This window comes from Venturia canescens, chromosome 10 (assembly GCF_019457755.1).
Source record: "Venturia canescens isolate UGA chromosome 10, ASM1945775v1, whole genome shotgun sequence".
In the NCBI taxonomy this organism is placed as follows: Eukaryota; Metazoa; Arthropoda; class Insecta; order Hymenoptera; family Ichneumonidae; genus Venturia; species Venturia canescens.
In genome coordinates, this window is record NC_057430.1 from 13,346,908 (window position 1) to 13,365,612 (window position 18,705).

At 50.6% G+C, this 18,705-nt stretch overlaps 2 protein-coding genes across 4 annotated transcripts in view; one reads left to right on the forward strand and one right to left on the reverse strand.

Moving 5' to 3' along the window:
* On the forward strand, nt 1-3,163 carry LOC122417590 (ubiquinone biosynthesis protein COQ4 homolog, mitochondrial-like). Its single transcript, XM_043431210.1, has 4 exons — nt 1-758; nt 2,110-2,441; nt 2,525-2,748; nt 2,831-3,163. Exons 1-4 carry the CDS (start codon nt 482-484, stop codon nt 2,982-2,984), a joined length of 987 nt encoding a protein of 328 aa, XP_043287145.1. The 5' UTR covers nt 1-481; the 3' UTR covers nt 2,985-3,163.
* The window catches only part of LOC122417585 (discoidin domain-containing receptor 2-like), a 27,097-nt gene continuing 11,454 nt past the window's right edge, over nt 3,063-18,705 (reverse strand). For all 3 annotated transcript variants that reach the window (XM_043431204.1, XM_043431202.1, XM_043431203.1), the window contains exons 3-14: nt 9,143-9,316; nt 8,877-8,982; nt 8,516-8,741; nt 8,264-8,411; nt 7,687-8,187; nt 6,980-7,594; nt 6,743-6,906; nt 6,444-6,605; nt 6,257-6,366; nt 5,904-6,173; nt 5,684-5,825; nt 3,063-5,596 (exon numbers count right to left, since the gene is read on the reverse strand). In XM_043431204.1, coding sequence (XP_043287139.1) covers nt 5,282-5,596; nt 5,684-5,825; nt 5,904-6,173; nt 6,257-6,366; nt 6,444-6,605; nt 6,743-6,906; nt 6,980-7,594; nt 7,687-8,187; nt 8,264-8,411; nt 8,516-8,741; nt 8,877-8,982; nt 9,143-9,230 — 2,847 coding nt within the window. In that variant the 5' untranslated portion in view covers nt 9,231-9,316 and the 3' untranslated portion in view covers nt 3,063-5,281. The remainder of the gene's footprint in view (nt 5,597-5,683; nt 5,826-5,903; nt 6,174-6,256; nt 6,367-6,443; nt 6,606-6,742; nt 6,907-6,979; nt 7,595-7,686; nt 8,188-8,263; nt 8,412-8,515; nt 8,742-8,876; nt 8,983-9,142; nt 9,317-18,705) is intronic.

An 18,705-nucleotide genomic window follows, 5' to 3' on the forward strand; every position in this document is an offset into this window, starting at 1 on the left:
AGAAGGATGGGTCCACCCACGCATCTTCTCTCCCGCTGCTGCTGCCACATTTTCGTACTCGACCGCTTCGGATCGCGTCGGCGCGTATTGCCTTCGGCGAAAGAAAATAATAACTGAAGATCCGCGCGAGTCGTGATATCCAGGGAACGGAATGTCGTAATTTGCAAAACCGGTTACGCGCTGCATTCTTAATATTCTGACAAACTTCAAATCATCGTTCGCCCGCATCGCTGAAGGTTAGAGGGCGAAGGCGAGAAAAAGGAACGTCACGTCGGGATGGCATGGACAAGGATAACTTTGTCAGCGAGTATGTTCGTAAATCGATTGACATAACCTCTATTTCCTCTCTTGCCAATTTTGATTGATGGTCGACGTGTCACAAACAATGTGTATAATCGACGTTGTGTCACATCCTCGATCACGTTCTCGAATACGAGGTTTACAAAAACAATAATAAAAAAAAGGATAGATTAGTAAGAAAATGGTGGTTAACCAAGAAAACGCTTGGCGACTCGGCTCCGCTATGGCCTACGGTATATCCTCGTTACTGATAACGATCGTTAACAAAACTGTTTTAACAAGCTACAATTTTCCATCCTTCCAAGTACTGGGAATAGGACAGATGTTGGCGACTATAGTGATACTTTATGCGGCCAAAAAGTTACGCTTCATAGATTTTCCGAACTTTGAATCGTCTACTTTTGGAAAAATTTGGCCACTGCCTGTAATCTACATAGGAAACATGATTTTTGGATTGGGTGGTACCAAGCAGTTGAGTCTTCCAATGTTCACGGCCCTCAGAAGATTCAGCATCCTCATGACCATGGCCGCAGAGTTCTTTATACTAGGAGTAAAGCCAAGAACTTTGGTTCAGCTGAGCGTCTATACCATGGTACTGGGAGCAATTGTGGCAGCCTCCGATGATCTGGCTTTCAATCTCAAGGGATACATCTTCATTTTTCTGAGCGACATCTTTACCGCCGCTAACGGAGTTTGCATGAAGCAAAAGTTGAACTCCAAGGAGCTCGGAAAGTACGGTCTCATGTATTACAACTCTCTCTTCATGGTAACTCCTGCATTCTTCCTCGCTTGGTACACCGGCGACATCGAAAAGGCAAAGCATTTTACCCACTGGACAAGTTTTCTCTTCATCCTACAGTTTGGTCTCTCCTGCGTTATGGGCTTTGTTCTTTCTTACAGCGTAATACTCTGCACTCTTCACAATTCCGCTCTCACCACCACAATCATAGGATGCCTCAAGAACTTGTGCGTTACTTATCTTGGAATGGTGGTGGGCGGGGACTATGTGTTTTCTTGGTTAAATTTCACTGGACTGAATCTCAGCGTGCTCGGTAGTTTGCTCTACACTTGGGTAACATTTAAGAAACAAAAGAGCCCAGAACCAAAATATACCCCATTGAGAGAATCCAATCCGGATAAGATTCAAGTTGTTTAGTTTCGACGTTCAGATACACGCACGACGATTCTGCGAGTCTCGTCCTGGATATGTAAATACGTATTTTTTGTAACTATTTTCCTTCGGAAACTGTACTCACTGTAGCGCAACTCTTTTTTTAAACTCACTTTATAAATTTCTGTACATAGAGAGAGAGAGAGAGAGAAAGAATGCGTGTGTGATGGAATATAATAGTTGTGCCATTCAGTGCCGCGATCAGAGCGCCAAATAGTTCCGTTTGCGATGCAAATGTTCGTGCGTCGTTCTAGTACAAAGAAAATAAAAATTAGGGTCGAAGGATTGATGAAAAGATAGAGTTTTGGAACGAGTTGAGGAACGCTCAATGAAAATGAAGGGAGAAGAAAATGTATTATGTAGCGACGGATACCAAAGTAGAGTTTTAACCCACGATACAACGGATTAAACATGGCACCGTGATTATTGGGGTGGGACTCGTTGAGATTTGAGCCAAATCAATGATTAATATAATTTGAATTGTACATAAAATACATTATAAATACGAGGAAAAAAAATGTACGCGGGTTGTACGACGAAAAATAAAAATCAATTAAAAAGAGATTGCTCGCTGTACGTGTACGACGATACGAATGATTTATCCTCCAACGAATGAATTTTATTTTCAGGAGAAATAGCCTTTCGGAGATTCGCAAGTGATGCCTTCGTTCAAGACTTTAACCAGAATCATGTACAATTGTCGAAATTTCAACGCGCGGTGCTCGGAGCCGGTGCCGCCGCGATATGCCTCGCAGACCCTTATCGCGCCGACATGATTGCCTGCCTCGGTGAGACAACGGGAGAGAACGCCCTCTCTCACTGCCTCGCACGGATGCGATTGTCTCAAGAGGGGCTGAGCATACTCGAGGAGAAACCGCGAATAAACACGAAGAGCCTGTGCCTGGAGAGACTAGCCGAACTCCCGGAGGGCACTCTCGGCAAGACTTATCACAATTTCCTGCTAGTCAATGTAAGCCAAGAGCTCTTGGAATATTTTTCCCGCGTCGCTCTCGCACGTTCCAACGACCGATCACACGAATTTTTCATTTCTAGAAAGTCACACCGGACTCGAGAGATCACGTCAAGTTCGTCGACGACGTAGAATTGGCCTACGTCATGCAGCGTTACAGAGAAGTGCACGATATTTTTCACGCCGTTCTGCTCATGCCAACGACGATGCTCGGCGAGGTAACGGTCAAATGGGTAGAAGCTCTGCAAACCAAACTACCGATGTGTCTCAGCGGAGCGATTTTCGGAGCGCTCAGACTTCGACCGAAGTACAATCGCTTCGCAACTTTCCTTCTCGATCTCCCAGTCACATTTCGTTTATTTTTATTTCGTTTCCTTTCAATTTCACAGGCAGAGACAACTGTACGCGAAACATCATCTCCCGTGGGCTTTGAAGACTGGCACAAACGCAAACTTTTTGCTCGGCATATACTTTGAGAAACGGTGGGAGCAGAGCCTCGTAGATTTTCATCGAGAGACGAATATTGCACCGCTCGCCACCTGAAAAGGCCCGCCGTTTCGATAGTCGTATTCGTAGGATAAGTTGTGAGTTTGGCATGCTCCTGTCAATCGGCTACAAACATTACACGGTATAACAATTTTTTTTTATTGATTATAACACTGGAAATATTAAGAATATAATTTGTAATGAAATACGAGAATACATATTACTTTCCCGAGTAATACGCGATAAGGTGAGTGTGTAGAACTACGATTCATCATTGGTTCCCCTTCCCACGCCCTCCCGAGCCCGCTTTAAAAATGGATAATACTACTTTGATACTTTAGGACAAAGGTGTACAAATATCACTTGGAATTCATATTTTAAATTAACATCGTCGTACTTAATCCGCGTTCATTCGACATTTTTTTACTTTTATCCTCCCTCCCTCCCTCTCTCTCTCTCTCTTTCACTTTTTACGCTTTTGTCTGTTTCAATTATCTGTTTCTAGGACGCTACAAATGGACAGTGGTCGTTGAATCGGTGGTTTGCTACCCTTCAAATTCTGTGTCGAGAGACCTCGACGTGTGAATTTCCGTTGATTTTTTATATTCGACTGAAAAAAGAGAGAGAGAGAGAGAGTGGGGAAGTTTTGAGATTTTGTCCTCGCGGCCACTGGAGCACGCTCGTATGAATTTGAAAAATATCCATTTTCATAATTGAATCCAACATCGACGAAAAACCGCAGACCTTCAAAATTCTCAACTAGCGCGCCAATATATTATTACATTTCCGAAAAATTGATTGTCACTTTTTTGGATTATTGATAAATCAGAACCCCTCTCATCGTCGCCGTAAAAGCCATGCTAATTTTTTTTTTTTTTCACTTTTTCTTTTTCTCTTCAAAGGGATACCTTTTTTCGTTTTACTTTTCGTATTTTGCCTCCCCTCGTCGTAGCACAGATATATCCGCATGTACCACCGCGACTCCAAGAAATAGCTTATTATGCACACATTCCGAGATACTTATTTTAAGAAAGATCGAAATTTCGTTATTTTTCATTTTTTCGTTCACGCATCCTCCGGACTCGCTCTCGCTTCCTTACGATCAGATTGCACTTTTGAAATATGATAAAATGTTTTATTCCAATATATATATATATATATATTATGTTCCGACAAAATAGTCTTTCCTGGCAAACGATATTTTTGTTTCCTTCGTAGTATACATAGAGATATTTGAAAAGCGACGTGCGCGCACATCCAACTCGTGAATTCGTTATCGCCGTTTCACTCTGATCCGGGATTCGTACGTCAAATTGAAAGTCGATCGATCTCTCTGTCGGAAGTTTAAGTCGGGAGTGTCGCACGACTGTACTTCACCAAGTATCGTTAGACAGGTAATTTACAGAGGGTTCCCTTATTTCGACTATTATGACAGTGCGGCGTTGTCGCGCACAATGCGTTATCGTCGCTCGTGACGTTTTCGTCGATAATGCCATATGTATGCATATATTTATATCTATATATATATATATATTTTCTTGTTTGTTTGTTTTTTTCTTAATTTCTAGCGATGAATGCGAAATTGAGGAATTGGTAAAAATGATATATCTCATAGAGGAGGATGATATGACGATGAGTTTGTTGCCTCGCGGAGATGAATATTTTTTCCGGCCGAAAAAGATCGCTCCGAGAGCCCGGTCTGTGGAATACATTTTTAAGGAGGTTCCTTTACGTGGAATATCGCCCGGATTCGTACACCGTCGTTCTTCATACCGCGGGGAAAATAATTGGTAAGGCGTTTTGTAAAAAAATGTATTCGACAGACAGCTCGAGGTCGACTCGATCCGAGAGATTGTCCGTCGTTCCTTCAAAATATCTGTCTCGCGTGAGTATTATTGATATATTTATCTTAATTCAACAAGGATTGACTCGATCATTTGGAAATGTTTTCGTTTGCCACGTATTATTGACTGAGTTTGTTTGGAGAGCGTCGGCCGTTCTCGTTCGCTCTCGAGTAGCGAAACAAGGCGATCGTATTCTCGTGGGCAAATTCAATACTCGTACACATACATACAAATTCACGCTTACAGGATCAAGGTAAACCTAGTTGAGCACAAGTTTGTGGCCAGAGCATCCCTCCGTTGGGGACTTGGACCGCCGTCGCGGGTAGACAGAGACGCACGGATCGCGATGAATTTGGCTCGTGTCGAGAAGCAGAATGTTGCAGCCTCCTCGGGCTCTCCACCTTCGCCGCGAATAAACAGGATGCTTCATAGCTGATTGTAATCGTTTCGTCTCTTTGGTCCACGCCGCTCTCGCTCCAGCTTCTTCTTTTTCTCCCGACGCTCTCGGCGCTAGTCGAAGCCCAACCTCTTGAGGAAGAGATGAATCTCGTCGAAGCTCGGCCGCTCCTCGGCTCGCTTGCTCCAGCATTTGGTCATCATGCGGTAGAGATCCCTGGAGCAAAACGCCGGCTGCTGGAGCACGCGGGGCTGGTTCTTCGCCTCGATGCCGACCCCTCCGCCGACGCTTCCCTGATACCATTTGCCACAATTTTCCAACACCTGCTCCGAGGTCATGTCCGAGAATGGCAGCTCCTCGCAGTGCGTCATTATCTCCCAGACGGTCGTCGCGTACGACCAAACGTCGGCCCGACAGCTCCGCTTTCCCTGATTCAACAAATATCACAATCACTCGTTGCGAGTCGATCGAACTCGAAGCTCTCGGGGGGCGGGGAACAACGAGCCTTTACTCACGAGCAAAACAGCCTCCCAGGCCATCCAGCGGAGCGGAATTTTGGCGTAACACTCGTTCACGTAGTACTCGCTCTCGTATTTGCTGCAGTACATCGCATGATCCGATACCTTTATCACGAGATTCTTGTTGACCACGCAATTCCTGAAACACGCCCAATTTCCCGGGTTTATACGCGATTTTCCGCTCAAACGAACCTGCCGAACTTTTGTTCCAACGTACCTTGCGGCGAGGTCGCAATGCGGCACCTTCAATCCCTCCAAATACTTCATTCCCGATGCTATCTGGGTTGCAAAGTTCAACAGACATCCGTAACTCAGCCTCGTATCGTTGCTCGACTTTTCGTGATCCCTCACGAAACTCGGCAAATCTCCGAGCTCCCCGTACTCGAAAACCGCACCGAAAGGCTCCTCCTCGACCAACGCTATTATTCGGGCTATGTTTATGTCACGAATCTCCGCCAACGCGTACATGTCCTTCATAAATACTTTTCTGATCGAGTAACATAAAAATGAAGATTCGTTGGTGGAATAAACTACGAGATTTCTCAATGATTGATGGATTGAAATGATTACTTTAAGGAATCGGTGACGCCGCGCCAAAGGGATCGGACTATGACGACTTGCCGATTTCTCGTAGTCCCCAAATCGGGACTCTGAATGCCTTTTGCCTCGCACAGATGGACCTGAAAAAAGGAGGAACGTTTGTCACTGCTGCGCTGATCGGATCGGATTATCGAGGCGGCTGGGACAATATACTCACAAAGCCGAAGCTTCCTTCGCCGATTTTGTCAAGGATTCGTAACCTGTGCCTCGAGATCTGTTGAACTTTGTAGGAGTTTGGGGCGTCCCCGAGATGAGCGCACTCGTCGATGTGCAGCGAGGTGAAGAGACTCGATCCGGCGTGCTGCTCCCTTCTCTTAATCTGATGATGAAAAATCGATCAAGATTTCATTAATTTACTTAATTTCATTGGTCCAACGTTTTCGCAGTTTTAGGGATATAAAGGAGCGACGTTTTGGCCAGCGAATGAGCTTAATGGGGTAAAAATCGTCGGTATACCGTTAGAATGTCGGTCGCCGCGTAATAGCCCTCGTGAATTTTGCTACTGGATTTGGTCGTCTGCGTCATCGAGCCGCGTCTCTTGAGGGGGAAGGGCGTTTGAACGATCCTGTCCGAGACTCTGTCGTCCTGGAGATTACCTTCGCTCGAGAAGCCGGTTACATCTGGAAAGTGGAAAGAGAAAGTACAGCGATCGAATATTCGGTGGAGCTTTTCGGTCCTGAACGACGCGCTTACCCGAGTACTCGGTCCTCTTGCAAGTGTGCTGTTCGTAGGCCAAGTTTTCTTCGGAAAAGAGTTTGTACGTCTTCTCGTAAACGCTGCAGTGTTCGTACTCGTTGGTCGAATTATTGCCGACGCTTCGAATGGTCGCGCAGTCGCCGGACGAGGACGAGGGGGGGCATTTGCCCTTGACGGAGGCTCTCGAGAGGGAGGAAACCCCGTTGCCGGCGCTGGCGATCGCTGCTTTCGAGTTTGAGAGTCTGATGTCCTTCATGTTGATGGTGATGCCGGGGGCGGGGGAGCCGCACAGGAGAGCGGTGTGTTTTTGCAAGAGAGCGACCTTGTTGCGGCCGCGCAGTTTTACGAGGAAAAAAGTGCAGGCGAGGGAGAGGGCGAGGACCATGAGAGCCCCGCTGATGAGACCGATGTACGTCTGGGAATTGTTGACGGGAAACGCGTCCGGGGTGACGTTGGGATTGACCTCGTAGGAGGTCTCGTTGCTGCTCGTTTCCGATCGGTCTTCGTCGAGACTCGCGTCTACCGTCTCGTTGGCAGGGCTTCCTCGGGGGAAGCCCGGTTCCCCGGTCTCTGAACGAGGCTCCGTTGAAACGTTTCCGGGAGCGTCAGCGACTGATCAGCGATTTGGAAAGAGAAAGAAAAGTGAAAACGGTGGGGATGTGAAAAAACGGAGCGACCGGGATTCGTTCCCGATGTGGTCTTACCGCTGTGGAAGTTGACCTCGCTGATGAGAAGCCATTTGGAGCGCGGCACGAGTTCGAGCCTGACAAATCGGGCGTTCCGGGAGTGGAGATCGATGGACAGAGCGGCAACGCTGGCCCTGATCGATCCGATGAATTCGGCCTTCTCCTCGTTCGGCTCGTACGTCTTTCCGTCCACCGAGAACGACGCGCGTACCCTCGAGAACGGTTCGACTCCCTTGTCCGGAGCGTTGGCGACGTGCATCGTGCAGTTCTCGAATTCCCGAACGCCGGTGAACTCGAAAATCAGCTCGACCGGATTCAAGTCGCTCCAGCCGACCCAATTCGTCGAGCTCGAGGACTCGATCCTGTACGGATCCTCGCCTATGACGCCGTCCGTCAGCTGGCCCAGACCTCCCGTGAGAAAATCACCCTCCTCCGTACCGTCGTACGAATAATCCTCGGCGTTGGCGCCTTCCGGGCCGAACACTTGGCCCTTCGGTGCTCCGTATCTCCTCACTCCCTCTGTCGCATTCAACATTAAAACGATTAAGACCGCTCGAGTCGCGGAAGCGAAACGATTCGTCGCTGCTGTACTCACGATCCCAAACGCATCCGAAGATCTCGACTCTCATGCAAACCGTCCGAGGATGCTGGCTGTACGGGACGAATCTGACTCTGCTCGCTACGAACGGTAGATCCAATTTCTGCTGTACGACGAGATACGTGTTGCTGTTTCCCCGCAATACCTACCCGCCGGGGAGGAGCCATTGAATATAAAAAAAAAAAAAAAAAAAAAAATAATCAAGAAACGCTCGCGAGCATAACCGAACCTCAGAGATCTTCAGCTCACCCGATCGCCCCTCAGCGTCTTGTACGGATGCCACTCCGAGTCTCGCCAGTACTCCAGAAAAAAGGACTCCGCGTACTCCTGGCCCTGGCCGTTCCCGAAACGGCCCTGTGTCTCGGTCCACGTTATCAGATGATCCCTCGTCAGATCAACCTCGAGATACTCCCTTATGTCACTGCTGATCTGTGCCTTCGGGCACCACGCGCCCCCGTTCTTCTCCTGGCGTATTCTTAGCCCGACACACAACTCATTCGATAAATCTCAAAATGATACACACCCCCCCGACAGACTGCCTCCTCGCTACCCGAATAGTATTAAATTGATTCATGATTTTTCCTCTACGCTTTATTCGCTGTACAAGTACCTTGCGTTCTGGGGCCCGACCGACTTGATCTCGTAACTCGAGGACGCCGTTATCGCGTCATCCGGTATTTTTCCCTCTTCCATACCGAGGGGCTGCTTACACCGGCCTGAAATGTTTTGTCAACGTTATTCGATTGCTCCTTCGGGACGTTTTCGCGCGCATTCGGCGCTCATCGAGCTCGCGGTGAAAACTCGCTGCCCTCGTTATTTTTCTTCCCCCGGTGATGCAATTCTCTTCATTGACGCGCAAAGCCGGCGAGTACTCACCGGTGATGTCATTTTTACTGGTATCCTCGGCGCAGAGAACCGTCGACGCGACGAGGATTTCTATGAGAAATAATTCGAACGCTCTCATGATATGTCACACGATGATATCCTACTGCGTCCCGGCCCGACTTTACTACGCTCATGATAGTCTGCCTGCTGTCATCGCATTTTATTCTGCAACGAACCATCAAAATCCAATTAACGAACGGTCCCACTCGGAATTCGTAACAAGCTCGTCGACCGTTCCGCCTGAATATTTCAAATCGAGCTTATAATATGCGAGAGAGAAAACAAAAGTGGAACGAGCTTCGTACGCTTCCGTACGCTCGATCAATATTATTCGCCTCGATTAACGCGCCTCCTCCTATTTATCATGAAAACCGAATTAAACCCTTTAACATTCCTCTTTGTGAATATATACAAGAGCAAAATTCATATCTCCGGCGAGTCGACCTGAAACGCGACTAAAAACCGGTGCGCACCGACCCAACAAATTTCTTGATTCAACACATTTTTTGTCGGCTCGATAAATGCCTCGTCGGATTGCGGGTCGTCGGATCCGGCAAATCGAGCGTTGAATAATCGATCAAATAATGACCGCGTCGCGTCACGCAGAGTTTCGTTTTCGAATTTCTTCATCGAACGAGAACGCTTTTCGGCGAGTCACAATATCGATTTAAACTTTGTAAAGTAGCGTTCGAGAAAGAGTGATGGAATATTGGGAAAATCGCGGCTGAATAATAGCCGCGGGGCTTAGATCGGGCAATGAGAAAACTCTAGTGACTCGCGTTGTTTGCAACCGGAAAAGACTCGAGTGCGGGTCCATGCCCGCGGAGGAGGTTGAGCGGAGGTGGATAAAAGCGGTGGCGGGAGGTTTCCATCGAGAGCGAGCTTGGATATCGACCCTCTCAGGCGGAGTGTGCACGCGATCGTTGGTGCTCGGACACGGATGACGTTTAATCGGGGTCAAACATCATTTCGGTCGAACGCTACTCAAAGCTATTTCCTTTCATTGTGGCACAATGCGCCGGGAGCGGAGCTCCTCGCGTCGTTCAGCGCTCGGGCTTTTCCCTCCTCCTCCTCCGGGGAAAGTTTAATGAGATTCCGGGGAGGAGGTTCGAGGCGGGGCATGCAGCGGATAGAAAAAAGCCGTTGCTCTTTCGACGCCTGATATTCATCTTTTCGTTGGTATAGCCGGAGCGTGGAAAGCGCATCGAATCGTTTGTTTATTCCGGGGCAGCGGAGCGAAAGAGCTTTTTCAACTCTTTCAACGCCATCGAAAGTTTGACGGGCCATAAATATGATAATGGGAGCGTGATGCGTGATAAGAAAGCGACTTTGGAGGGGAAGAGGCCGAGTTCGGGATTAAACGATCGCGAAAGCCCCCCACCCCCCCCGCCCTCCACGCTATCGCGAATCGGGTTTTAAAAGGAGCAAGTAACGCACGGCCACTGTTCCGAGAGCTTCGTGCCACGCTCCTGCGTAGGAACGAGACGGTCGACGTGTAACGAGGAGATCGTAGTTATATACGGGAAGGGGCCGCGAGAGGCGGGGACGAGTCGAGCGAGAAGAGCCCTCGAAGGATCGTTGTACCGACGCCACGGTGCTTCGGATCTTTCTGCCAGCTTCTCATTCACAGGTTCGTCGCCCCGGCATCACTCGCGTGCACTCGTGCTCTAGCGCGCGCCGTATTCTTTTTTTCATCTCATCCTCCTCCTCCTCCTCCTCCTCGCGCTCGCCCGGCTCCTACGGTCGCAGGGATGCTGCGCACCGATCCGGAGGGAAGACCCTCTTCGGCCGATTGTTTTTCACGTTCCCCTCGTGTCTCTTGTGTTAACGAGTAGTCGAGGACGCGGGCGATAGCGCGAGAGACAGGGACGAGAGGACTCGCGGCTCGAGCACGGAAAATTCTCTCCCCGCCGCGGGGACGCGGAGATGGAAAAATAATAATAAAAAGATAAAGCACTGAGGAGCGAAGTTCCAGTGACGACCCTTCTGTTATTCAACCCTCGCGCCCGCCTCGCGTCGCGAGCCTCTTCAGCTATATCGATGCGCTCGCTCCTCGATCGTCGAGCATTTTTCGCGGACTATGTATAGGAAATTCGAGGCTTTTCACGAACGAAACCACGGAGCATGAAATTTCATGTTTTTTCATATTGCTTCCGCGCTTTCGATCCATTCACGCCCATAAAATCCCATCGCCCGTACAGATTCGTCGGATTTATCCGTTACGAGACATGACGCATTTAAGGTGGAGAGACACAGTCGGTTAACCACGAGAATCGACGCATCAATCTCGGTACGCGGGCGTGTTATTAGCAGCTGTACGTTCCGGGATCGTGACGCGTATGGGAGGGAGGGCACTAGACGAGAGTTCGGATCGTTCGGCCAAGTGGAAGAGGCGCGGCGGTGGCAGCCAGTAGGGAGAGACAGCCTCGATCGGACGCTGCGTTCCAAGTCGGAGAATTATTAGCGCTATCGACGATCTCGCTTTCACTTTTTCCAGTATCGAGCCACGATTCTCCCAGTTGGTTGTTTTTCGCAACAAGTTATTCTTCTCACACAGACTCGCTCGCCTCCTTCGTGACGGCTTATCATCCTCTTTCGCGTGCTTCTCCAACATTCTCTCGTATTTCTCGTATTTCCAGAAGCATATACGAGACGAGCAAACGGAGGTGGAACAAAGGAAATGGCATGGTCGGCCCGAGGGAGGGAGCGGACGCGACGAGCGCGGCTGCTGGAGCGCGTGCGATAACGACGAGGTCGAATGTAGTAACGAAGGGAGCGGGGCCGGGGGATGCCCGCAACGGAGAAACAAAGAGACCGCCGCGGGGTTAGTTGCCCGCGTGTACTCCAGTACGCTTTTCCCTGCCCACGAATAATTGCAGAGCCGATAAACAATTACGTCCCTGTCGTTCCTCTCTCGGACCCTGCAGTCGGACCCTCTCTCGCCCTCTTGACCGGTGCACGGAGCACGATATAAGCTCGGGAAATCCGACGAGATACACGCACTCTGTGCATGGAAAAGGGAGACGGAATTTAAAACGGTATAAAAAAGGGTAAATAAGAGAGTCGTCGCGCTGCTGGGAGAAAAGAGAATGAAATAAAAGAAAGGAGGGAACGAGAGGAACGTCGACACCGCAAAAGTCTCATCCTCGCTTCGTCCTCGGCGTCGGCGTCGTTCTCCTCGCCGCCGCAGGCTGAATCGCGGTTTTTATTCTTTCCTCTCGGCCCACCGCGCCGCTTCGCGGTTACATCAAAACTCGTTTTTCCCTCGACCTTCTCTCGACGGTTGAAACTCGAAATGAGGAAAATCCCGATCGCCAGAGTCTCCGCGAACCGTATCGTCGAGCATATTCTCCGAGGCGAGCACTCTCCCTTTCAGCTCCGGCATTATTTCCCTCTATAAAGGTTACGTCTCCGGTGCTTCGCTCACTCTTTGCTCCTCCTCGTTCATCTTACTTTCTCAAAGCCGCTCTCAAACATCCGATAAGTTGGGAGGCGCGTCGCTTTGTTTTTCTCGTTTCTCGTATATGCGTCGTCATCGGGCGAGCGGATGAGAAGGATCCGCGACGGGCCCTTTGGGGATTTAGCTCGCTAGTTCCGACATATAATGCACCTCGACTGGGAGGCAGAGTAACTGAGAGCGAGTGAACAGGGAGGGAAAGATAAGTAGATGGAAAAAAGGGAAAAGTTTGAAAGCAGAATGGACGAAGCAAGGGCGAGAGATAAATAAAGTAAGGAAGTGGATGGATGGATGGACGGATACACAAGCTCGTCCGGTGGATGCTCGCTCTTTTGGCTCGCGATGTATACAAACGGACGGAAGAAAGGGCGTAAGTTACGGTAAGAGAAGGGAGGAGGAGGAGGAGGAGGACGCGCGCGTATATAGGAGGGTCGGGGAAGGTTATATCGAGTAAAATACGCAGCTACGACGGGGGCCAATATTGGGTATGTGCGGGGCTCATATACTCTGTTCGCGATGCTTTTCCTCCCTCGGTGCTGGTTCGTCCTTCCGGGGAGCTAGCGTCTTGTCCACGCGCTTTCTCCTTCTGCTGTATTTTGTACGAGCCAGAGGAGGGAACCCCCGGCGCATATTTACGATCTCTGGCGTGTCCCTTTCGAGAGACTCGGAGAGAGGGAGAGAGTGGATCGAGTTACGACGAGTATGATGAATAAATCTTCCGGCGTAGCAGGCAGATCCCGGAGCTCTCGCAATTTCCCGTTGCCCGTTAAAGTCCTCGGAGTCGTCGTCGCCGTAGTCGTCGCCAGTTTCTCGAATCGAAAGCTCGGGAGATAAATGAGCCACCCCCGACCTCCGGTCTCCCTTTCGGAGCTCGCGCTCGCTCCTCCGTATCTGGATGTATGGCCGCTTGAAAACGCGGGCGCGTAACCTTTCATTTTAGCTCCACTCGATCATAACGACGCGAGCGTAATACCATTGTACCGGCCCCACCGAATATCTCCTATAAAAGTCCTTATAAACGTCACCGAAAAGCGAGGGGAAAAGGGACATTTCTCTTCTCGTTTTTGTCCTGCTCCTATCTCGAATCTTGATGGCTTCGAGCCATCAAGTCCGTGTCAAATTCGCGTTGATACACGGCCAGCTCGGGGTGGCGGCTCGAGGTATCCTTGTCGCGGGGTGAAACGTTAAACGCGCGCGCATATGTACGATTCCCCGATGTAAAATTTCGATGAGGCTCGCGACGGTTCGAAATGAAAATAGTCGACGATGACCCCGATCCATTCTCCTCCTCGCGAGGAAGAAGAAACGAGGATTCGAGAGTTTTCCTAGACTGCGCTGGATCGGACTGTGAGCCTGCTGCTCTCGCGCGAGGTCACGTACGTCCCGGGGAAATGAAAGAAAAATCGAGGGCACACGGCGAACCTCGGAGGAGGGAGAGTGCGGCGTCCGTCGTTAAAAATTCAGAGGCTCACCATCCCCGTGAAAAATTCAACGGCGAGCGGGGGAGCACCGAGAGAGCGTGGAAAATTTGCTCGATTCCGCCCGCGCTTACACCGTCCTCCGGTGCGCGCTATCTTTCATTATTTACGAGATTCTCGCTCTCTCGGGGAAGCAGACTTCTTCTCGGAAGCCTAGTGCGGATTCGCTCACTCCCTCTCTTTTTCCTTTTGTATTCTTGTATGTAAGCTCGGCGAGGATACAACATTGATTAGAGAAAAGCTTCTCGCCGAGGCGCACGCGCGCGCGCGAGCACATCTCGATAAATCTTCCATTATTTTTCTCAGCTAAGAATACAACGTTACGACAATGACACGACGTTTCGTGCGTCAATTGAACCGCACCCGACGAAGCGCTGTCCAACCGAGCAGGATTTATCGAATTTTCGAACGACCGGGTGCATGCGCAATCGGCCACGCGCACGGCGCCGGCTTTCTTCACTTTGAAAACTTTATGGCTCGCTCCACCTTTTTCATTTTGTCATCCTGCTCGCCCTTCTTCCAGGACGGCAAACACGAATCCTTGACGAACACCCAGCCAGCACCGGCAGCTGAAACTTCTCGGAAAGCCGCCGCAACGATCGACACCACCCAACTATTATGCTTCGCTTCCTGCTTGGTCTTTCAAATTCTATCATTTCGCTTCGCGATACATCGATATACGCACCCGCAACTCGCGATCGCGTCACATTGTTCCGCTATTTTTATTGAAAAGAAAGCTCGACGTTGGAGAATCACACAAATTTCACCGGAGGATCGAGCTTTCCGTATGAAAAAAATTGAAATTTCTTTGAATATAAGAATGAGAGAGAAAAGGGAGCCGATTAGGATTGCCGCGAGGGGAAGGCGAGCGTCGTATCGTTGTGGAAAAATCTGGAAATTTGTTATGTCCAGCAGGAGCAATAAAACAGGTTCGCAGACGATTGGGCGCGTCGTAAAGTAACCCCTGGGATTTACGGTTTACGTTGTCGCTCTCCCAGAGCCCGGCAAAGTCCTGCGACTGGAGGAAAATGTAATTTAGAGTCGGGCAAATGCGTGACGCGAGGGCGCGGTGTTGTGTGGCAAGTTGCACCTCGTGTAGTCGTCGCCTTCGTAGTTGGTAGCGCGGTGGACGAGGAGACTCCGCGAGAGTACGGGGAATGAGATCCGTGCGAGGAAATAACCGACCCTCCTTCGCCGTTGCCGCCACCGCCTCCGTTCTCGCCGTTGACAAACGTCGCCTCGACCGGAAACTAACGTTCCGGGGCTCCCGGAGTGTGCCTCCGGGCGAGGACAAGTGCGCTCTCGGAGCTTGTATATACTCGTTCTCAAACACGGTGGAGGTTTGCTCGGAGCCCGAGGCTGCCGAGCCCGCGAGATTTTCTTCAAATATTTTTCCCCGAGCGCGCGCGTCATTCGCACCGCGTGGCTGATGCTCGTCGGTGATCTTCGCGATTCAATCGTGAGAGTCAAATGGCTCGAGAAAACGCCCTGTATACATGCTCGGCGTTAACGGTAACCGCTGACTGGCTGGCTGGACGGCACCGGGCAAGAACGTCCTTCCTATTTGTTTGCTTATTCGTCACAAGGATATTTCGGAATCGGAATAAAGCCCGAGGCGAGTCTCGCAATAAAAACGGAGCTCATCCGTATAATTTCGCATGTGGTCGGACTGCGAAGCGGCGAGAGCTCGGGCCGGGCGCGCCCACTATCCGCGCAATGCCTCCGATCATGTTCGCGGAATAATTCACGAAATAATCTTGCCCCGCGTAGATCCGCGTACGAGGAGCTTTGGCCGAATTATACACGAGTTTTCTCCCTTGAAATATTAGCGTGATTTTGCTCTCTTTTCTTCCTTTATACGGCGCGGACCCTCTGAATTATCACAAATTCCGGTAATCCGTGGGCGGAGAGCTCGAGAGCGCCGCGGGAGGGAGCGAGTCTGCTCGGCAGGTCCGAGAAGGTGAAAAAGTGGCCGGGAAAAGATTTCTGTTGGATATCCATCCGGCTCGTTTCTCACTCCCCCGACCCTCTGCGCGCAAGGTACACACACGCGTGTGTACTTTTCTCCGTATGCCCGAGGGGTTAATGCCATTCCGCGGCGCTCCCGAGAGCTTGATCAAACAAATGAGCCAGCTGGCCGGAGGGAGAGAGAGAGAGCGCGTGCGAGAAGAGTTCCGCCGACGATTTTCTACTCTTCTGCTGCGTTAAAGTATAGAAAGAAGCTGCGATTCGATCGACTTTCGTTTCGCCCGCGAGAGCGCTTTTCCCGGAGTTTCACGTTTTTTTCCCCGGCACGGTTTTGTGCACCGACATAAATATGGGGCGCCCGAGCGCATACAGGTGTTTAATTCGCGGGAGTGGGCGTACGCCGCGTTCGAGAGGGATGACGAGGAGGAAGCTCGCGGAATAAAAATATGCGAAGGAGGTTGTACAGCGCGGCGGGGCCGAGGAGGGAGCAGTGCTCTTTGCGCGTACAAAAGCAGCTTGTAAACGACGAGGGCTCTTCGGGGCCCCGTTCCACCGGTTACCGCACACCGGGGCGAGCCTCGCTTCCGCGGCCCCTTCAATGACACTCGAGAGGCTGTAGGGGCGACCCCGCGGCGAGCGGGGCAAATATACCGAGACTCGCGGTCGGTCCCCGCCGTTTCAACCGGCACGATACTCCGCCGCGTCGCTTTAAATTCGTTTCTTAACTTCCGCGCGCGCCTATCGCTGTTTGCACAACGACGCGGAGCGAGCTCTTCAATGTTCATTTAGGGCGGTAGCTAAAAAAAGCTAAATTCACGAAGAGTTCGATCGCGGGCCGAAAAGGGATAAAGTTGCGAGAAGGAAGCAGGAGCCTATAACCAACGAGAGGGACAGCCTCTATAGGGACAATGAGCATACGCCAACAAAGTTATCACACCGCTGAATAGGCGATGAAATTATTCACGGGCAATCTGTCGTAACCGAGTTAATTTCGCCCCGTTGAAAATCTACATATTCAGGAAGATAGCTGCGCTACCCCGCTCCCCCCGGCTTCTCGTGCGCTCCGCGGGTCTCCGGTGTGCTTTTGGTTTGTACGCAGCCACCGGAGAGCCGGCGCGAAGCGAGCGAAACGTGACGTTACATTGTCGGTGTTCGCCTTATTTTCGAGCCCTCCCGCTTCATCGCCCCCTTTCGATTTCCCACCGGTACAATTGCCGCGGCACGAGTGCATACCGGGTCAAGGCAATTGCCGAACGAGCAAAAAACCAGAGACAAAACAAATTATGAGGAGGAATAAAGAAAAACAACGAAAGTTTTCGCTAATGAAAAGCTCCCTTCTCTCTCCGCTCTCCGCTTGGCGCGCGTGAGGCAGCGACAAATATTAAAACGAATCGGCCCTCGAAATTGATTAAATTAAGAGCAATCCCGTCCCGAATACACAAATTTCGCAAATTGCCGATTGATTCGTCATTATACACGTATAATTAGCGAACCGCCGCGGAGCGACGGAATCGATCGGTGTTTTTTTAATTAGGCCGTTCTCTCGATAGGCCGCAGTCCACGATCCGCGACGCGGCGCGCGGTTCGTCGACGGGCATCGCGCCCCTCTCGCCGCCTCCGCAATCTCATATTTATCTTTAATTAATTACTCGCAAATATTGGGTCGTTTGAATATCGGTGGGGGGGGGGATGAAAAAGGCGGCGAGCGCAGCCCCTGTTTGCACTTCTCCAAGGTCGTTGCCGCTCGACGGAGCTTTAGCTCGCGTCAGCACATCATCGTGGCCGCGAGAGGTGCACGCCTGAGCAGTCGCGCGCGCAGGAGGAAGGGAAACCGAAATAAAAAGTCGCGCTCGGGAATTCGGCCACCGTTGAGCATTCGGCCAATTATCGAACGTACCGAGCTGCCTCTCTCGTCTCAGATCTCTATTCGTCTGTCTCACACGCACGCTTGCGTAAATAAAAGTGATACGGATTCGAAGGACCGGAGCGAACTCCCGCTGTAATGGGTTCGTCATTCGGGATTGCCTCCGCGGGCGCTTTTTCAGGGGGGATTGCGAGAGGAGAAAAGAGGCGAACACGGCGAAGCTGCTCCGTAAAGTTCAATTACTGTTCGATTACAAAGACTGGGGCGCGCTCGATAGCACGCTCGGCGAGTGGAAGGCGAACACACGCGCGGCGACGCAACAACGCGACGAGGGAAAATAGCTTCGCTACCGCAAACTCGATCGGAGACCGCACCTGTTTTCCCCCGGACTCGTTCCTCGCGGACTTTTCCCTTCGACCGGTGCAGCTGCGAGCACCCGGCGAGCGAGGAAACTTTCGGTATTTTGCGAATGTGGAGCCGGAGAAGCGAATGATAAAAAGGAATAATTCGGATTGGTTTTCCTCGCGGAGGAATGCCCCGGTGAAACGGCGGAGAAGCGAGAATGCTCGCGAGGCTCGAATTCCTTAACACGAGCACGCGGCTTGGATCGCGAAAGGGAAAGTAGCTGACGAGCGAAGTACTCTTGGGATGAACTCGCTCCGATGAGCCAGCTCATTAGAGAAGCTCGGAAACCACATATCTCATTCGAGTCGGTAGATTTTCTCGTTTGCCACGGCACTCCGCGATTGTTACGAAGGACTCGCGTTTTCAAGGCTGTACGAGAACG

Bases quoted from the DNA above. Each gene is read 5' to 3' on its own strand.
- LOC122417590 (XM_043431210.1), top strand. From the start codon at position 482: ATGGTGGTTAACCAAGAAAACGCTTGGCGACTCGGCTCCGCTATGGCC. The intron at 2,442-2,524 runs GTAAGCCAAGAG...TTTCATTTCTAG, and splicing joins ACAATTTCCTGCTAGTCAAT to AAAGTCACACCGGACTCGAG. The intron at 2,749-2,830 runs GTACAATCGCTT...TCAATTTCACAG, and splicing joins GCGCTCAGACTTCGACCGAA to GCAGAGACAACTGTACGCGA.